Below are 21,056 nucleotides of genomic sequence, written 5' to 3'. Positions count from 1 at the left end.
GTATGTTCGTTGTTTGTCCAGAAAAACAAGTATGTTTCTCCTCTGCTAGGTATTTCTTTGAAAGACATTCAAATAATACCGTTCCTTACAATATTTCTGTGTTAACCGAGATTTTATTAATTCTGGTGGAAGATGTTATTTCTCAGAGGTATCTTCCCTGTCCTCAGTGCTTAGTTCGCAGAGTACACTGTCCTAAATGCACAGCTATGTTATTATGGCCTCTGTCCCTGCTCTTCTGAAGAAGCCCATCTTTGATCCAAGGATATTAACCTCCCGCTTAAAATGAGGGAAAATTATTCCCCTACTTAGAAAATTTGACTTAGATCCCAAAGTCATCTCCATGTTCAGATCCATCTCCAAACTCCCCTGGAATCCTCAGAGAAAAATTGTTTCCATTCAGTTGGCTTCCTTCCCTAGTATAGACAAAATTTTGAATTATCCCAGTCTGACTTTAGAGTAAGGTGCAGCACAGAGAATGCAACTGTTACGAGTTTTATAAATGGCAGTCAGTCATATATAATTGGGGTGTTTGCCTGTGGATCTTTCTGCTGAGTTTGACACCATAGTGCACCTTTAATGAACCTACCTTCAACAGCCTGAAGGCTCTCACTTACACCTTTCACTCAAGACACCCCTGAAAATATACCTGCAGCCACCTGAATGCCCTATCGCCGAGTGCCTTGCATTATAAAACCTTTCTTGCTTGTTCACTGTAATTCATACAGAAACATATAACTTCTAAACATGTACAATTGAAATAAACTTGGAGAATGCTTGCCCACATTGTCATAGCACTGAAATATCATCTTGCGTACCAGCCACTGTAAGTAAACAACAATGTTGCTATGTACCATACAATACCGAGTACAGAATAATTTTTTTCCAATGATTAAACAGGCTGTGACAAAATAATTGAGATCTTAGAGTTTGTCAGATTGTAACCTTGGTCCAATCCATTGTAATATATGTGTATTATACCCTATGAGACTAGTAATATGGCATATGGGATAATTGTCATGTTTCATGAAGTGCCCCATCCACCATACTCTAAATAAGACCTTTTGGCCAGATTTATATCTTTGCCCTTCCTTGACTTGCACCTGCCATAATATGAGATCTCTGCTGACCCTGCAGAGATCTATCTGCCCTTTAGTGAGAGCCATCACACTGGATCTTCTGAAGACACGGTAAGATTGTTGAGCAGCTGCCATTGTTTAGGCATCCGCTCATTAAACTTTTTTTGTTTTAAAAAAACAGACTTCCAAATTGGGAGTTTGTCTTGAAAAACAAAATATAAATGACTGTTCAACCTGGCCCTTTTTACAGGGTCATCCCCAAACTTTTTGCCTGCTTCCTCCTATTTTTTCTGACATTTTTGTGTTGGCTTTAGGACTCTGTGCACTTTACCACTTCTGACCAGTGCTAAAGTGCATGTGCTCTCTGTCTAAATGATACTGGTGATTGGTTTATCCATGATTGGCTTATATGATTTACTAGTAAGTCCTTGGTGTAGTGCACCATGAGTGCCCAGGGCAGGTAAATCAAATGCTACTAGTGGACCTGCAGCACTGATTGTGCCACCCACGTGCGTAGTCCTGTAAACATGTCTCAGACCTGCCATTGCAGTGTCTGTATGTGCAGTTTTAAACGGCCATATCGACCTGGTAAGTGCACCCACTTGCAGGCCCAAACCTTCACTTTTAGAACATGTAGTCAAACCTAAGGTAGGCCCTAGTAATCCCCATGGGCAGGTGCAGTGCATTGAAAAGGTAGGACATGTGCGTTTTACATGTTCTGATAGTGGAATATTGCTAAATTCGTTTTTTCACTATTGCAAGGCCTATCTCTCCATAGGATACACATTAAAATATACTTTAAGTGTAATTTCTTGTTGAGAGCAGATAGAGATATTGTATTTGTAATTGTATTTATGACGCTGGTTGGCAGAAGGTGACCCTGGTCCAACACTCACGCCCATAGAGCTAAAAGTAACACAGGGAGAAGAGGGATGATAGTGCCAGCCACCCACAACACAGTGATATGAAGGGTCTGTACATGCATGCAGGGTTTCCATTCCACACTGACCAAGATCAAACCCAGGCTTTTCCTTATTGTTTCATGCATAACTTTTTTATTTTGAGAGGGAGAATACCTGGACTTCTCCAGAAAAACGTAATACTTTTCATTGGAGAGTTCCGGCACTTCTCAGAAACAAGCAGGTACACTGAAACAGAATACCTGCACTTCTATGTTTCCATTTCAAGCACTGGATAAAACATGACTGAGAATTTCAGTCTTTGTGGATTGCGTGACACAGACGATATTAATGTGTGCTTTCCAAATGTAGGAACAATTCAATGCCAGTGGCATGAGATCCTGCAAGGTCTTGTTGTGACGAGACAAGAGTACTTCGGAAGAGTTGGAGGAAGGGGGCGACAAATCATAGACATTGCTACGGATGGTGAAGGTTTCTTCTGCTCTAGGTCCTGATGTGGCCCCACTCTGGCCCAAGGAAACTCCAAACCCTGCACACGTGATCTAGATTTCACAACTCTCCTCCATTACAAACACTTTAAGTGCAGCAACTTACTACAGAGGCAGACTGATGTTAGTGAAACCACCAGACTGCACATCGTTGCTATCATCCTTTGTACTACAGCAAACTGCAAAAATGTAATTCAATTGAAATTGTTGCGTCCATAGATATTATTGGGACATCTTCAGACAGTCCTGCCCAAGCCTTTCTTTTTTTCGTTTAACACTTTGCTTGCAGGAACTTGAAATTCAGTTATTTGAATTGTAGAGGTACAACTGCAAATCACAGAATGGAAAAGACTGAAGGCTAAAATATGTTATGCATGACTACACTTGGCGGCTATGTCACATTAGAATTAATTTTGCATCGACATTGTGAGTTAAGTATTGTTGTATCACGTTTCACACTTGCAGTTGGGAATTTTGCAAACCCGTTGTTTTGAGTGCCACAGTACACTCTGACACAGTAGTAAAATAGTAAAATGCATTCACTGGTGATAGTCTGTGTTTCAGAAGAAATTTTGGGCTGTGCTTAGACCACCATCTTTATACATCAGCTTTCTCGCTTCCGGAAAATCACTTTGTGTTGAGTGCATTTTATTAGGTGGGTGATGGTTCTGATCTGTACCCTATACGTCTGCCCTCCCGCAGAAAGTGGTGCATTCCAAAGTAATGCATAGAAAACTCTTACTGGACGTGTGACTCCATAGGATAATCAAAACGACTTCAATCTAGAAGTGACGTTGGTAAGAAAAAAAACACATCAGAAGGTTAATTGAGGAACATGCTAAAAAGCAAATTATGATTCCATGTTAACTACACTGTGGAATTACAGCTAGGCAGGTGTGATGGAATGACTTGTATATGGAGAATGAGTAGAGGCTCGCTGGGTCGACGCAATGTGTATTAGGTCCCACTCTTGAATTTGTTCTAATAGAAAGGACAATTTAATTCTAATAGTTGCTCGGGTTGCTGTCTACTTCAGTGTCGTCCGGACTGGACACCAGTTCCCCTATTGTTTCCTTTTATTGGAAGGCCTGATGTACTCTACAAGTCGTAGTACTTATTTACTTCGAATGAATCACCATATAATACCATACTTGATGATAACTTACAACAGAAAGGACCAGGACTGAAACCGTGGTGTCCCGATGACATGGAACAAAATAGGAAACATACAGATTTGGCAAGTGGCATTATTTCATCTATAGCATTTTCAATTTTACACAACACGATTTTGCCCACTGGGACTTCTATGGCAATATTCAAAATATTCGCAAACATCAAAACTATCAGTCCCCCAGTGTAAAGATTTATTGACAAGAAAGCCAGGACTGGGTGCCAGAATGTGGCATGAGATCACTTGGCAGCTAAGTTCTGGAATCAAATATTACTGCCAGTAAAAAATAACCTCATAGCATATAATCAGTTTAACTGTTGTGTTGTCATTCTGAAACGTCCACTCCCAGCAAAGGGAGCATTTTTCCTGCTCCAGCCCACTGGGAGTGGACTTAATGTTTGCCCTCGCTTGGCAGGAGCTTTAAAATTGCTCCTGCCAAGCGAGTGCAAACACAGTTTTCCCTGCTCGCAGTAGTGCGGACAGGGAAAACGCCATGTCCCGGGATGGGCATCCCGGGACATAACTGGCGCTGGCCCTTGGGGATGGGGTTCCCTGGGCATTAATGGCTCCAGGAAGGGGCCGCGCAGCCACCTCCCATTTTTTGGCACAGCCGGGCCCCGAAGGTTGAGGTAACCAGGGTAGAAAATGGCTCATGGAGGGCCCCCTCCCAATAAATTGTTACAGCTGGGCCCCAGGAGGTGGTGGTCTCTGGGGCCACAAATAGGTCCTGAAGGGAAGCCTCGTGCCCCCTTCCTAATATATGAAGTGATGGCTGGGCCCTCGGGGTGGGGGGTGATGGTCCCTGGGGGGGGAAATGGGCCCGAGACAGGAACTACGTGCACCCCCCTCCCAATAGATAAAGAGACAGCCAGCTGCAGGGGAGTGGCGATCCCTGGGGCTGAAGTTGGCCCAGGAGGGGGGCTGCGTGCTCCCCTCTCAATATATGAAGAGATGGCTTAGACCCGGGGGTGGCGGTCCCCGGGGCTTAAATCAACCTGGGAAGGGAGCTGGGTGCCTTCCTCCCAATATATGAAGAGATAGCCTTGCCTCGAGGGGGGCAGGGGCTGAAAGTGGCCCAGAGAGGGGGGACCGTGTGTGCCCCCCCTCTAAGTTTATAATAAAAGTTCCCCCATGACCTGGTCCACCCGAGAGGCCAATTAAAAAACAAGAGCGGAAGACTGCTTGTTTTTTTTTCATTTTTGCTGCAGATCCAAGGCTCCTCTGTGAATTTCTGAAAAAAATTTGTTTAAAAAGTTTTTGCCGCTAGCGGGGTTCCTGTGGGACACCAGTACCTGGCTTAGGGGGTCAGAGTATATCTACCCTGCCACCTTCTTTTTGTGTGTTTCAGGTAGTCTATAGGTCACCCTTAGGGCAGGGTGTTAGGTAAGTAAAAAAGAGGACATGTACTTTTAAGTTTTACATGTCCGGGATAATGAAAAACTCCCAAAGTCATTTTCCATTACTATGATGCCTACTTCTCTCATAGGCTAGGATTGGAAATCTGCTCATATGTTTTTTAGCTGTAATTCCTGATCAGAAAGGAGTAGCTTTATCATGTTTCTTTTTATTGGAATGATAATGATAAATCCTCTTTACTGGTGAAGTCAGATTTATTATTAATAATTTAGAAATGCCACTTTTAGAAAGTGGGAATTTCTCTGCTTTCACTGTTCTGTGTGCCAGACAGCCTGTCTCCTATACACATCTGGTCTGGGTGACAGCTACATTTGTGCATGCCCTTCAGACACCCACAACACATAACACTCAACTGCTTCTTTGTTCATCTGCTCACTTATTGGTCTTCGTGAGCAGGGAGGATGGGAAGGGCTCATGCTTACACTATAAAAGGTAGTGGCCTGAGCCCCACACAAAGGGCTGATTAGCCCCAGCTGATGATATGGAGCAAGGGTTGGGATGAAAAGGGGACCTGTGTACTTCAGAGAGATCCCTTGAAGTCATTTCCTACATCAAAGGTACTTTTGGGTATAAGTACTGGGTCTCTGACTCCCTGAAAGCAGATCCCTACTAGATGTGGGAAGAACTCTGCTGGAGTAAAAACTGCTGTGCGGTAAGGTTTTCCACTCTGCCTGGACTCACTGTTCCAATAAACTGCTTCTCTGCCTTGCTGGGCTGCTCTGCTGCCTGCTGATCTCTGCCCTGCTGAGGACAAGGACTGGACCCATCCTGCTGAACCAGAGTGTTTCCAAAAGCTCGCTGGCTTACCTCTTGTTCTTCTGCAGTCTCAGGGACATCAAAGACTGCTTGCAACTCTCCTGGTGCTGCTGGACTCTGCCATCTGTTAGCCCTTCCTTTGCCTGGGGTTCCGCTCTCCAGCCCTGGGCCCTTAGAATTGGGTTTTGCAGCTGATTTCTGCAAAAACCGATGCACCACCTTGAATACGGGAGAACTTTTGACACATCGCTCACTTGATGCCGGTGCAGAGGCTGCTCAAAGACAGTGGATTCACAGCCTGTACAACTTGATGACAACACTTTGTGTGGCTCGATGACGATGCATCCCATTCACTTCAACTGAGTTTACACTGACATGGGACCCAACTGCGAGAACCATAACTGACGTATTGTGTCCTCAACAAAACGCTTTGCTCCATCAAAGGTACTATTTCAGCAGACCATGCACGGGTTCTGTAGCCGACCTACCATCCATTATGGCTGGCCTGAACTTTGGATGTACACCAGTTCCTTGTGACCTCAAGTAACCTTTTGACCGCTGATGACGTCTAAGCACTATTTTGGATGTAATCTTTAAAAAATTTAATCTTGACTTTTACTGATTGGAGTTTTGTCATTTTGGTCTTGTTTTACTCAGATAAATATTATTGAATTTTCTAAACATGTGTGTTTTTCTGGTGTTTTCATTGTGTTACTGTGAGTTTGTGTTGCACAAGTACCTTACACATTGCTTCTTAAGTTACGCCTGACTGCTCTGTGCCAAGCTACCAGCGGGTGAGCACAGGTTAATTTAAAGTGTTCTTGACTTACCCTGACTAGAGTGGTGGGTTCTGCCTGGCTTAAGAGCAAACCATAGCAAAACAGAAGCTCCATTTCTAACACTGGTGATCAGTGGTGCAGATAGGACTTGTGTTTGTGCAATACCATGTAGTAATTCAGTGTTCATTGCAACTCTATACTAAGACCAGTACAATTTTTAAATTCTTCTGTTTCTCTCAAATTGGTAATTTTTCTAACTATAATGCCTAGCTATCTTTAACAACTTGGGACTCTATTTTGCTGTTGCACTTGTAGTACCTTGACAGAAAAGGAGGATAATCATGGATGTCACTCGCCTATTATTCTACAATCTGGAGGAGCTGAAGGGTTTCTGCAATGAGAGGGGGCTGGCTATGGAAAAGAGATCCACCACGCAGGATCTTTAACTAGCCCTGTATATTTATGGGGAAGTATGGTGGCAAGCAGCAACAACAGAGAACTCTGGGGGGACTCAGAGGAGGAGGACCCTTTTGCATTTCTAGAGAATGCAGAGCCCTGGTAAAACCTAGAGGATCCCAAACAAGAGGTCCAAGAGGGCAGCGGCCCTGAGAAAGAGGAGCAGACAAATGGCTGGGCAAAGGCTCTGAATGAGAGAGGGGAGCCCACAGAGAGGGGGGTCCCTACTGGATCCTATGCTGGGAGCAGTGTCTCCTCCCAAACCCTATCATCTGAGGAGCCCACCGACAAACAGGCTGAGAGAGACCTGAGGCTGCAGCTGGCTTAACCGGCTGCAGAGGAGAGAAGAGCTTAGGCGGACAAAGCCCTGGCTAAGGAGTGGGTGGCTGAGGCTGAAATGACCTCAACCAGAAAAAAACTACTCTTGAGGAGAAGAAATTGGCCCATGAGCTAAATCTGAAGGAGCAGGATCTATGAGTAATGCAAGTAGAGTCCAATGGTGGCATCAAAACTACTGTGTCCAGTGATAAAGATACAGTCCACATACCCGGAGACTTGGTGCCTAACTTCAAGGAGGGAGATTACATACTCCACTGGTTTCAGGCATATGAGGTAGCTCTAGAGTTGAACAGGATCCCTAAGGAGGATTGGGGAGCTGGCATAAAGAGTCATATTCCTGGTGGTGGGAGAGACGCCCTACTGGCCCTAGAAGAAGAGGTCAGGGTGAGGTATACCTTTATGAAGGAGGCCCGGCTAAAGAAATATGGGTTCACCCCTGAAGAGAGTAGGTTGAGATTCAGGGGCAGTCAAAAACTGTTTCACCCATCCTGGGAGGGATCTGTGGGATAGTTTTTCAGAGCACCGGATGGTTGGGTGAAGGGTAGCATGGTAGATGCCTTTGAAAGGCTGTAAAATGTGATTGCCAGACAGCACATGTTCAGTTATTGTTTTCCAGGGCTATGCCAACACTCGGTTGATTGTACATTCTCTGACCCAAGGGAACTTGCAAAAAAGGCAGACCTCTGGGTTAGTACCAGTGTCTGAAAAGGCATTTGGGAGTGATCCTAAGGGGATTGTCTTAGGCCCTGAGACTTCAACAACTGGAGGCAAGCTCAGGACAAGCCACTGGAGATTTCTTCACAAGCAGGGAGGCACACAAAGTCTAGTCTCTGTCCTCTTGCACAGGCAGAAGCTGCAACTGCAGGATAGTTCCACAAAGCACAGTCACATGCAGGGCAGCACTTGTCCTCTGCTCTTCTCCAGGCAGAGGTTCCTCTTGATGTTCAGAAGTGATCTAAAGTCTGTGGTTTTGGGTGCTCTTCTTAAACCCATTTTGCCCTTTGAAGTAGGCCTACTTCAAAGGAAAGTCTCTCTTGTTTGTGAAATCCTGCCTTGCCCAGGCCAGGCCCCAGACACACAACAGGAGGTTGTTAGTGGCCTCTGTTGGTTGCTGTCCTTGTGGACAGAGCTCTCCTTGGGATGGGGACAAGTGTCAGATTCAAGGCATGGAATGGGCCACACTACTTTGTTGGCCTTGGTGGTGCTGTCTACCTATTGGAATACATTGGGCAAATTAGAGTTAGGTGCTGCACAGATGGGGGACACAGACGAGGAGAAGGGTTCACCATGGGTCAGTACAGTGCCCCCTAAGAGTAAAGATAGAGGGATCCAACGGGGTTCGGGGAGGCGTAGACCTGAAAAGTGCTCCTGCAGTTGTTGGCAATTGTCCATGTTCTATCACCCTAAGCAGGGAAGCCTATCAATGTATTGATAAGTTCACCCGGCTTTAGGCTGCGGTGGCGGGGGGCGGGAAATGACCCTTTCTGCAAGGTCACCCCCAAACTTTTTGCCTTCCTCCTCCTCTTTTTCTTACTTTGTTTTTGTTGGATTTACAGCCCTGAGCACTTAACCACTGCTAACCAGTGCTAAAGTGCATATGCTCTGTTCTCTAAATATAGTAGCATTGGTGTATCCACAATAGGCATATTTCATTTATTTGTAAGGCCCTTGGACCATAGTATACCATATACACAGGGCCTGTAAATTAAATGCTACTTAGTGGGCCTGCAGCTCTGATTGTGCCACTCATTTAAGTAGCCTTGTAAACATGCCTCAGGCCTGCCACTGCAGAGCCTGTGTGTACAGTTTCAATGCCACTTTAACTTGGCATTTAAAACCTCTTGTTGAACCTTAAACTCCCCTTTTAATACATATAAGTCACCCATAAGGTAGGCCCTAGGTAGCCCAGAGGGCGGGTGCTCTTTAAGTAAAAGACAGGACATGTACTTTTAAGTTTTACATGTCTTGGTAATGAAAAACTCCCAACATCGTTTGTCATTACTGTGAAGCCTGCTCCTCTAAAAGGCTAGCAATGGAAATTCCTTAATATGTTTTTAAGTTGTAATTCTTGATCAGAAAGGAGTAGCTGCATCATGTTTAGTGATGATAAATCCTCTTTACTGGTGAAGTCAGATTTATTATTATATAAATGTCACTTTTAGAAAATAGGCATCTGTCTGCTCTCACTGCTCTATGTGCCTCACAGCCTGTCTCCAGTGCCCGTCTGGTCTGGGCTGGGTAACAGCTACATTTGTGCATTCCCTTCAGACACCCACAGCACAGGACACTCAACTTCATCTGCATTCATTTGCACACTGATGGCTCTTCCTGGGCAGTGAGGATGGAAAAGGCTCATGTTTACACTTCAAACGGTAGTGGCCTGATGTTAGAAATTGGGTCTTTGGTTGGCAGTCACGTTACCCCCTGTCCAAGCAAGGACCCTCACTCTAGTTAGGGTAAAGGAGAATGCTGGTGGATAGTCGATTTCTGCCGTGAAGCCGGTGGTGCGTCATTTTTCAGCTGCGTCTCGGAAGGTGCGTCAAATATTTCGACACACAGCAGTCTGTGCGTGGATAGGGCACCACTTGGCAGGGCAGGCATCTCAGCAGAGAGTCCAGTGCTGGCAGGAGAAGTCTTTGATGGCCTTGAGCCTTCAACAACAGGAGGCAAGTTCAGGACAAGCCCTTGGAGATTTCTTCACAAGCAGGAAGGCACACAAAGTCCAGTCTTTGTCCTCTTGCACGGGCAGAAGCAGCAACTGCAAGATAGCTCCACAAAGCACAGTCACAGGAAGGGCAGCACTTCTCCTCAGCTCCTCAGTTCTTCACCAGGCAGCGGTTCCTCTTGATGTTCAGAAGTGATCTAAAGTCTGTGGTGTTGGGTGACCTTCTTAAAACCATTTTTCCCTTAGAAGTAGGACTACTTCAAAGGAAAGTCACTCTTGTTTGGGAAATCCTGCCTTGCCCAGGCCAGGCCCCAGACACTCACCCGGGGGTCAGAGACTGCATTGGGTGAGGACAGTCACAGCCCTTTCAGGTGTAAGTGACCACTCCTCCCCTCCCTCCTAGCACAGATGGCTCCTCAGGAAATGCAGTATATGCCCCAGCATCTTTTGTGTCACTGTCTAGTGTGAGGTGCAACCAGCCCAACTGTCAAACTGACCCAGACAGGGAATCCACAAACAGGCAGAGTCACAGAATGGTTTAAGCAAGAAAATGCCCACTTTCTAAAAGTGGCATTTTCAAACACACAGTCTTAAAAACAACTTTACTAAAAGATGTATTTTTAAATTGTGAGCTCAGAGACCCCAAACTCCACATGTCTATCTGCTCCCAAAGGGAATCTACGCTTTAATCATTTTTAAAGGTAGCCCACATGTTAACCTATTTGAGAGATAGTCCTTGCAACAGTGAAAACTGAATTTGGCAGTATTTCACTGTCAGGACGTATGAAACACATTAGTATATGTCCTACCTTAAACATATACTGCAGACTGCCCATGGGGCTACCTAGAGACTTGCTTAGGGGTGTATTACATGTAAGAAAAGGGAAGGGTAAGGCCTGGCAAGTGGGTACACTTGCCACGTCGAATTAATAGTTTAAAACTGCACACACAGATGCTGCAGTGGCAGGTCTGAGCCATGTTTACAGGGCTACTAATGTGGGCAGCACAACCAGTGCTGCAGGCCCACTAGTAGCATTTGATTTACAGGCCCTAGGCACCTCTGGTGCACTTTACTAGGGACTTACCAGTAAATCAAATATGCCAATCATGGAAACCCAATTATGTACAGGAGCACTTGCACTTTAGCACTGGATAGCAGTGGTAAAGTGTCCAGAGTAACAAAAACAGCAAAAACAGAGTCCAGCACACATCAAGAACCTGGAAAACAGAGGCAGAAAATTAGGGGAAACCATGCCAAGGATGAAAAGTCTAACACCTGAGCCCCACACAAAGGGCTGGTTAGCCCCAAATGATAGTCTGGAGCCAGGGCTGGGATGAAAGGGGGGCCTGTGCACTCCAGAGAGAAGTCATCTACCGTATCAAAGTTACTTTTGGGTACAAGTACTGGGTCGCTGGCCCCCTGAAATTAGTTCACTACTGGACTTGGGAAGAACTCTGCTGGAGTAAAGACTGCAGTGCTGTAAGGATTGCCGCTCTTTCTGAACTGACTGTTCCAAGGAACTGCTTCTCTGCATTGCTGAGCTGCCCTGCTGCCTGCTCATCTCTGCCCTGCTGGGGACAAGGAACTGACCCATCCTTCTGAACCAGAGTGTCTTCAAGGGCTTGCTGGTTTGCCCTCTGTTCTTCTGCAGTGTCAGGGACATCAAAGACTGCTTACAACTCTCCTAGTGCTGCTGAACTCTGCCATCAGTAACTTCTACCCTTGCCTGAGGTGCCCCTCTCCAGTCCTGGGCCTCAAAAATTGGTTCTGCAGCTGATTGCTGCAAAAACAGATGCATTGCCTCGAGTGCGATAGGAATTTTGATGCATCTCTCACTCAACACTGAAGCAAATGCAGCTCAATGACAGAGGATTCACATCCGGTGAGGTGCAATAACGCTGCATCCCATTCACTTCAATAGGGTTTGACGCTGATGCGGGGCCCGACTGAGAGGTTCGGAACCGACCCATCGTGCCCTCAACTGCAACGCTTTGCTCCACCAAAGTTACTGACACTCCTTCAGAGCACCATGAGTGGGTTCTGTAGTCGGCCTACTCTCCATCAGAGTCGGCCTGAACTTTGAATTTACACCGATCCCTCGTGAACCTGAGTAACCTTTTGACCACTACTGACTTCCAAGCACTATTTTGTAACTAAACTTTAAAAATTCATATCTCAACTTCTACCAATTGGATTTTGTTGTTTTGGTTTTATTTTACTCAGATTAATAATCTATTTCTCTAAACCTGTATGGAGTCTTTATGTAGTGTTTTCATTGTGTTACTGTGCGTTTGTTACTCACTTAAGTAATCTATTTTTCTAAACCTGTGTGACATATTTTTGTGGTGTTTTCATTGTTACTGTGCGTTTATGTGTGTTGCACAAATACTTTACATATTGTCTCTTAAATTAAGCCTGACTCCTCTGCACCAAACTACTAGGGGTTGAGCACAGGTTAAAATAAAGTGTGTATCTGACTTACCTGACTGGCATTGTGGAATTTACTTAGACAAGGCGCATAACTCTGCCAACTAGAGACCAAATTTCTAACAATGGCCATACATCTGTTTAAAAATCGTGCAAACCCACTTCCTGTGATTTCAAGGTTTAATGGTCATGTGACGCCATCTCCACTACCGGTTGTGGTGAAATAATACCACCTGAAAGTCTTTACTTTGTGTGCATTGTATCTGTTACTTTGATAGATAGATAGATAGATAGATAGATAGATAGATAGATAGATAGATAGATAGATAGATAGATAGATCTAACATGAAAGCTTTACAATAAAGCGCACACATACTCTGATAATGTGTTCACTGTCTGCGCTTGACAATGTTGATTTGCGACCACTGTAATTCTGTGCAATGTTGTCACTATCCTACTGACCCCATCGTTCAAAATATGCAACCCTTCATCAAATTCTGGCATCTTGTCACTTTTAAACCTTATGTTAGGCGACAAGTAATATAGACCCTGCTTCGGGTCACGTGGCAGTCATTGTGATCACCCGTCTCGGGGGGCGGGCAGTGTCCTTACCCGTTGCTTGCGCAGACTTCCGGGGCTGGTTGGAGACGGGCTGGGAGACTTTCCAGAGCGAGGCGTAGACAGCTGGCTGCCTGGGGTTCCATTGACTAGAAGGAGAGGAAGACACAGCACTTGTCAGACGCTGCATCGGTATGGCAACAGCAAAGCGCATCCTGTTATAGAGCACAGTCTTATCAACAAAGAAAGCTTGCACACCCCTAGTGTCACGCATGTGCACTTATATACTATTATTTATTTATTATATACTATTGTACAGACGCTGTGTTCGTTACACAACCCTTACAATAATGTTGCAATATCTGTCTGCTTTGCGCGTTTAAAGAAATAGCGCCAAGATAACATAGGGAAATGAATCATGCAGTGTAATCGTTTCTTATGTGAAGCGAACCACACAAAGAACGGGATCAATAGTTGGTTCTAAAACAAAGAACCGGTGTTGTGTGCATGCAGCATTGTGCCAGCTTCCGCAGAAGCTGCACGGATTCCTGACAGGTGCAGTGGAACGGAAGGAGAGATGAACAAGAAAGGTATTGCTAAACTGTGCATAGTCGCGCGGCGTGTGCCTGCATCGCGCCATCCATTACATGTGAGTGCAAGGGGGTGGCGATTGTGGAATTGCGCGAACCCATATTTCCCCCAGCAAAAACACTTTTAATTGAATATGGTACCTACCTGCTTTGCCAAGTCACATTCCTGATTGTTAGCCCAGCTCACTATGAAGCACCTTCAATTGCTTCATTTTAAAGCTGGATTTCCTTTGATTAAAATCTTTCCTATGCCCCTGGTAACAAGCTACACCACTTAAAAGTATGCCTACGAAGAAACACACCAATCCCTCCACCATCAGCGATAGCATAAAACAAAGACTGGACTTGAAAACAATTTAATATAAAACCGGCACCGAAGTCTCACCCTCTAGTAAACATTTCTAGATATGTGTGTGTGTGAACCTAACACCGGCCACTGTACTGATGGATTCGTCACCATTTCCACATGTTCAGAACGGTTTTATTGGTGATGTGCAGCATTAAACCTAAATATAGGGCTCAGAAGCCTCCTTAGTTAAAGTATACTGGAACCATGCACTAAGGTATGGCCACACTGGGCATTGAGCCGGTTACACCGAAGACACAGCTGTGCGCTTCCTCTGAAAACCAACTCTTGCGCCTCCGGTGGGCACGTGCGCGCTGTCCAGCAGCAGCAGCCCCGGTGCGCCTTGAACTTACCTTCAATGAGTTCTAGCATTGAGCAGGTGGCCGTGCTCCGCTGGGCAGCGCGTGAAGCGAGCGGCAGCGTCCCTTCCCCGGTCTCAGGCACAATATGAAAAGTGTTGGGAAGAGGGGCGGGAGGACGGCAGGGGCTGCTGGCGGAGTGAGGTGAATGAGACGCGGGGCTCATAGGCAGATGCCTTCCCTGCGTAAGCTTGACGTCTGCCGCGCGGCAGTGGGAGGTGCAGGTGCAGGCTCCGGGCTACATCAAAGGTGTCAATGGGAGGCGAGGGGCTGCGGCTCAGGCACTCAGCCAAAGCCCCCTCTCTGGTTCCGCCGAGCCCCCACGTCTAACAGCTCCCCATCCTGCCGTGCTCTGAATCACAATGATGTGCCCCGGGGGGCGGGTTGGGGCACTAGGCAAAGTGACTCATCTGAAAATCAAAATGACAATAACTCCAGCAAAGTCTGAGATGGCACCGGAGCTTTATTGGCTGATACACCCGCCTGTTAATGGTAAAAATAAAAACGGCGTGCGCATTTCTTCAGTAATGTGATGCATCTTAAGTTTAATTCTGTGGGAACACTGCTGTAATTGTTCTTAATAGATGAATCCAGGAATAATATTGTGGTGCACCACTTCAAAATACGAAGTATGCAGCTCTTTTTGCAATGCACTTTTATATGTAGTTATGCTAACTGCAGCGTTACAGTGTACTCCCTGGTTCCCGAGCTGCTGCTCATAGCTTGCAATAATTGTGCAGAATGTTCCTGTCTCGCGTACAGAATGCGTTTAGAAAATGCCTTGTGTAGACGTGTGGTTACCCTGGTGTAGAAACCCTTGCTTAACTGTTCTCGGCTCATGAGGCAAATCCCAGGCACCCCAAAGTCAGCAGCCTCTTCTGATCCTCTGAAACCACTTTTAAACCCATTCAATCCAATGAATTTCCGACCAATATCCCTATTTCCATAACCAGCAAAGTTAAATGAAAAGGCAGTCATCACCCAAGTGGAAGACTAGATGTACATTTACAGTATGCTGAATCAATTCACGGGCATGTATGAGCACAAAAGTTGTCATTTTCTAAGAAGTAGACGATCGAAGGGCGGAAATAGTACTGGACCTTGACCCCACATCGTTTCATCCACTTGTACTCCAGCTGCTAGTGGTAATTAGCTTTTAGTGGTCTGGTCCTAAATGAAATTTCTCTTGCTTGGACGACTATTTCCAGTGTTAAGTTATCCCATTGATTCCGTCTTTACCCAGGCAAACATAAATTGATGTCCCTCAGGTATATGCCATTTCACTGCTCTTCTACATTCTTTTGAAAATTAGGGTTTTTATGTACACTGACACTGAGCATGACTAGTCATTTGGGTGCTACCTTAACATAACTGTCTTTGCTTTCACTGCAGCCTGATGGTGGGTGTCAGCTTGCCTGTTAAGCCAAAACCTGTACACCGCCGAGATCCTTCTGTTGATATGTTATGCAGATTTGCAGGTAACACTATCACCTGGGAAGGTTTCCTGGCACTGAGCAGGTATAAGCCTAGCCAAACCTATGGCTTATTGTTACTACTCAAAAACAGGACTTCAGCTTCTTGTGAAATAAAAAAAAGCAAGGAAGAGGTTTTAATGTGTAGTGGCAGGTTGTTCCATGCTTTAGGAGTGATGTAGAAGGTTCGACCTCTAGATCTGGATTTCTGTACATGTCAGATGTACACAGGTAGGAGTCTGAATGAGGGGAGATGCCTGGAAAATTTGTCAAAGCACATGCAAATGTTGAGGTATGTTGGGCCAGTGTTACGTACTGCCTTGAAAGTGTCGGCGAGGAGTTTAAATTGTGCTCATTTGTGCATGGGGAGACAGTAGAGCTCCTTCAGGTGTTGTGTGATGGAAGTGTATTGTGGGTGGGAGAGTGTGGTTCTGGCCACCGAGTTCTGAATGGTCTACATCCTTCTGGTGAGTTTTCAGTTGTTCCCATAGTCCAGCTTGCTTCCCATGAAGCATGTGTGAAGGTTTTCTCTGTGTTTACTAGAAGTCATTTGAAATTCTGCCTCAGCATCTTCAGGGTTTGGAAGCATGGTGAAGAAACTGCATTGACTTAGGCCGTCATGTTGAGTTTTTTGTTAATGACAATCCCAAGGAGCTTGGCATGGTGATGGGGTGAGCATCGGTCCCAGCTCTGTTGGCCACCAGGGGGAGTCTTACAGTGAACTGCTTTTCTCAAAGACCATGTCTGTGATCATCTTTTGACAGTAGATCATCACCCAGTGAGCAATTTCAGTCATGCAGGTATTGACGTTGATCTGGGTGCTGGGTGTCTTGTCCACGAAGGAAAGAAGGAGTTGCATGTTTTCAGCGTAGGAGAAGATGTTGATATTGTGAGAGCAGATGATGCTGCTAGAGGGATCACATATATGCTGAAGGGGGTTGGGCTTAGGGAGGATCCTTGTGGAACTCTACAGATGAGGTTGCAGATGTCTGAGGTATGTCCTGTGGGCATTGGATGTAAATGGTGTGGGGGACTGTGTCAAATGCTGCTGAGAGGTCCAGGAGAAAGAGAGATGCTGTGTCTCCTCTGTTGAAAGTTGTGCAGATATCATTCATGGTGGCAATGAGGGCAGTTTCTGTGCTGTAGTTGTGTCTGAAACCAGGCTGAGTGGTGTTGAGAAGTCGGTGGTCGTTGAGATATTTAATTAGGAGTCTGGTGATGATTTTCTCTAAGACCTTGGCTGGGAATGGTAGCAGGGAGATCAGTCTGTGTTTGGCAAGAGTTGAAGGATCTGTGGATGGTTTCTTTAGCAATGAGAAGACAGTTATTTGGGCCCAAGCATCTGGGAAGGTTGACAAAGAGATGTATGTATTAAGAATGGTTGTGATCATGGCGCTGATGAGTTGCAGTCTTCTGGAGTAGGCGTGGTGGGGGCAAGGGTCTGATGGAGCCCAAAAGTGGATGGACTTAATGGTGGTGGCAGTTTCTACTGGGGGGATGATGGGCCATGTGGTTAGCACTGGTTCTTAGGATAGGTTCGGGAGGCATTTAGTAAGGTCTCTCTGGACCGGTTGTGGGTTGAGGTACCTGCTAGTCTTCAGGTTGAGGGTAAAAGATTAGAGCAAGTCACTGATTTCAAATATCTGGGTGAAAGATTGACTTGTAATGTGAAATGATCATCCCAGATTAATAAGCATGTGTTAAAACTTCAACATCAGGCATCTGCCATTCTGGGAATGTTTAGAAGAACCCACACTTGTACCATTAACCTAACCATGGAAATCTATAGAACTAGGGAAATAGGTGCAGCTCTTAATGGAGCTGAGTTGTGGGATCATGAGAAAACCAGCAACCTGGCTAGAGCAGAAAATTGATTTCTCAGGTCTCTCATTGGTTTGCCACAGAGTGCTTCCATCTGCCCATGTACATAGATTTTGGCCATCATCCAGTTGATCAGATAGTTAAATTGAGACCTCTTCCATACTGGCGTAGACTGCAACATACTGAGGAACTTGGTCCTTATAGAACCGCACTTGAGGCAGTCCTACAGCATATAAAACATTTTTTGATGTCATGGTTATCATATGTAAAAATTGAACTATATAGTTTGGGCTTTGCAGACCTAGTGGACAGACCATCAGAAGCTTGATGGATCATAAAATCTATCCTTAACCTTTTTTTAAAATTAATTTTACTGGGACACTGAATTAAAGAAATGTAAGATGTGTCCATTACTGAACGATTTTTAAATCACGAGTGCTCCATCTTTTGAGTCTTTTAACACGTCTTAGATCAAAATAGCAATAGATCAATTTTAGGTAAGAAATCCTCCCAAACTAAAAAGTTCTGGGTAAAGAGGGCTAAAGGCAATCTTGATAAAGACTCTTGCCTAGCTTGTAAAAAAAGAGTCAGACACTGAGATACACGTTTTTTTTCTCTCCCGTATATACTATTGGCTTGAGAAAGAAATTGATTCTACCAATGTATCATTCTCTGGGTGTTAGGCAGCATAAACAGACTTTATGAGTCTTAAGATCTAGCAGAGAAAAGACCTTTGCCTATATGTGGCTAATGTTGGGTCTCGCCTGGGCAGCGCATGCGCTGCCTCTCCAAGGCATGCTGTATCTCATCTCTGGGATTTGAAAACACCCACCTCTAGTAATTCGTTCCTTTGCGTGCCCTTTGAAAATTCTTGCTTTTTTTGTGGGGAATTGCTTACATTTGTTCCTCCTTTTGGTGTGCTGCTCACACCCATGGTGACTTCCCCCTCATACTTGTAGGCTTTCACTTCTGGGCCACTTATCTTACGTTTGCGCATTACTTTTTTTCTTTTGCAGCTCAGCTCGTCCTCGGGGAGCAGCAGAACCAAGTGCTGTACAACCCTGTGCATAGAAGCACTCATGGCCATCTCCCAGTGATCTCCACTGCTCCCTCCGTGACCCAAAGCCCTCAGCTTCCCCTCCTCCAACAAACTTTAACAAATCCAGGAATGCAGTGATTTCATCTGCTCCTTCTCCTTGTAACTTGTTAAGTGGAGTTTAAGACTTAATTCTAGCTTTCACCCGCTAAACCTCTTACCACTTAAAAGCAAATCAATATGGAAATTAAATTCTGTCTCTTTTTGCCAAAATCTCTCTATCTGTTCAAAGATTTTAGCATATGTGGAAATCTTATTTCACCACACGAATGGCATGAAGCTGTGTTTTGAAACCTAAAAGTTTATTTTAACTTTGAGGGTCTCGCGTTTTACCCCTTTTTTACACGTATTCCAAAAGATCTTTCAAGATATGACATCCAGCAGTCTTTTTACTCTAATGTGAGATTCTTAGCATGTAATGAATTCTGTAAGACCGCAGAGTTTAAACAAGTGCTTAAAGCGCTACCTCTTTTCTCTTCTGACCTGGTTACTAGTGGAAAGAGTTCTCTATGTGCTGCAGTCATGAAAACACCAAAGTGTGATTGATTTCTGGCCCTTAGGTTCATCCCTGTTAATGGGCACTATGCTAGCCTTTTTTTAAAGGCAAAGTGACCATTTTTGGCGAGGTTTATTTGCAGTTGTAATATTTGTTCTGACACCCCGGCTGCAGGAGAGTTGGGCGGTAGCGTTCCTTGTAGAGGTACAAACCTGAGTCTGAGTCTGATTAAGCATAGCGGCTTCTTTTCCGTCTTTGCCAATTTGCTGATTTGGTGGACTAATTCTTTCACCAAGGATAGCTGAAATATATCTTTATGCCAGCTATCGCAGAGCTTGTTGAGTAATGAGCGCTGGGGTTGAGTTTTACATTATAAAAAGATGGCGTATGAACCTGCTTTACTGAAGCACCAGGATTCCTCAATTGGTGCACATGCCTGGTTCCATAGACTGGGAGATGCTGTCCATATGGCTGAGAAAACCAAATACTTCTTAGAAAGCACAGTTTTGCTTGATGAGTTACTTCAAGCTCCTTTCTGGGTGCACGCGCGTGTCTTGTGGAATCAAAGAAGATGGAGTTTTTAAAAATATTTTTCCTTTTCTGAACCGCAGGTGGCCTTTATTAGAGTTAGTAACTGGAGTATGTTTCAGATATGGGTTGCTTGTAGTGCAAAGCCTCTGCCTTCTGAGCTGCAGCTAAGCTAGGGAAGCCTTTCTTGCCTGTTATTATGGAAGGCAAGTGTTTTGAGACACTGATGGCACTAAAACTAGACTGCTGTTCCTCCGTGTCAGCGCTGAAAGTACAATAACCCATCAGTAACACTGCACCATGCTTAGTTCAGTGAACCATCCCCATTCTTTAAATGAAAAGCTGACATAGAAGGCTCAGGATTTTGTGTGATTTATTTTAACTACAGAGTGACCATAAAGAGGCGCTGCTACATGACCAGACTAAAACAGGGTTATGTTCTGCTGCGAGGTCATTTGCTCTCTTGCTTGTACTACTCATGGGGTTTCTCTGTCCTTAACTTGTAATAAGAACATGACTTGGAGCACCCCTCTGCAAAGGTGTATGTTTTGCAGAAAAAAGGCCCTTCAGTTTCCTCAGGAGGTGTCCCTGACATGTACTCATTATAATCAGGGCCACTGGAATTATGCTGCAGAAGAAGGACAAATTATGGGGCAGGGTTGAGTAAATTATGCAGCAAGAAAAGGCAAATTATGAGGCATAATGTAATAGTATTATTTCATTATTCAATCATTTTTAGTGTCAAGTCTGCAAGTGCATGCACTAATGCATGGGTCTCGCTTGGGAGATTCTGTTATGTACAGTAAAGGGCTTGGAGCCCAATTGTCGCTTACCATTTGTTGGCTTGTGTGGCACTCTTCTTTACAGCCTCGTAATTCGTCACTGGAGGCCTAGCATAATTTTTGTTCCTCTGTGTGGTGCAGAGACCAAGCACTGAATGATTCAACTTATTCAGTGTCCGTCCGCTGCTCCTGAAGTGACTGAGGTACTATTTTATTCTTTTTAACTTCTCATGCCATGAAAATAGAAGGCTTGTGACTTTCAAAAGCATGTCCACCAGGACAAACAAGATTGTAAAGTTTTATTTTTTTATAGCTAACCTTCTTTTATTTAACCAAGCCGTCTTTTCTCGCTTTCAGTTGTATATAATGTCTTCTTGGTTATATAAAAGGTATCAATGCTTATAACACTTTTTATTACAGTATAACTTTTCAATATGCTGCATGGAAGCCACAATGCTCTACAACATAGCTTAAAGACACTGGCAAAGCCAATAGATCTGGCTAAACACTTATA

At 44.8% G+C, this 21,056-nt stretch overlaps 1 protein-coding gene across 4 annotated transcripts in view; it reads right to left on the bottom strand.

The window, feature by feature from the left end:
- Nucleotides 1–21,056, bottom strand: part of DCLK1 (doublecortin like kinase 1) — a 1,081,753-nt gene that overhangs the window by 309,602 nt on the left and 751,095 nt on the right. For 2 of the 4 annotated variants that reach the window (XM_069205533.1, XM_069205532.1), the window contains exon 6: nucleotides 13,107–13,201. In XM_069205533.1, coding sequence (XP_069061634.1) covers nucleotides 13,107–13,201 — 95 coding nt within the window. Of the gene's footprint in view, nucleotides 1–13,106; nucleotides 13,202–14,341; nucleotides 14,879–21,056 lie in introns of those variants that run through there. The other 2 variants (XM_069205535.1, XM_069205534.1) reach the window with 2 other exon arrangements.

The sequence above is a fragment of the Pleurodeles waltl genome, chromosome 8 (assembly GCF_031143425.1).
Source record: "Pleurodeles waltl isolate 20211129_DDA chromosome 8, aPleWal1.hap1.20221129, whole genome shotgun sequence".
Lineage (NCBI taxonomy): Eukaryota > Metazoa > Chordata > Amphibia > Caudata > Salamandridae > Pleurodeles > Pleurodeles waltl.
The sequence above is the reverse complement of the archived record's forward strand: the minus strand, read 5'-3'. Positions and strand labels throughout refer to the sequence as shown.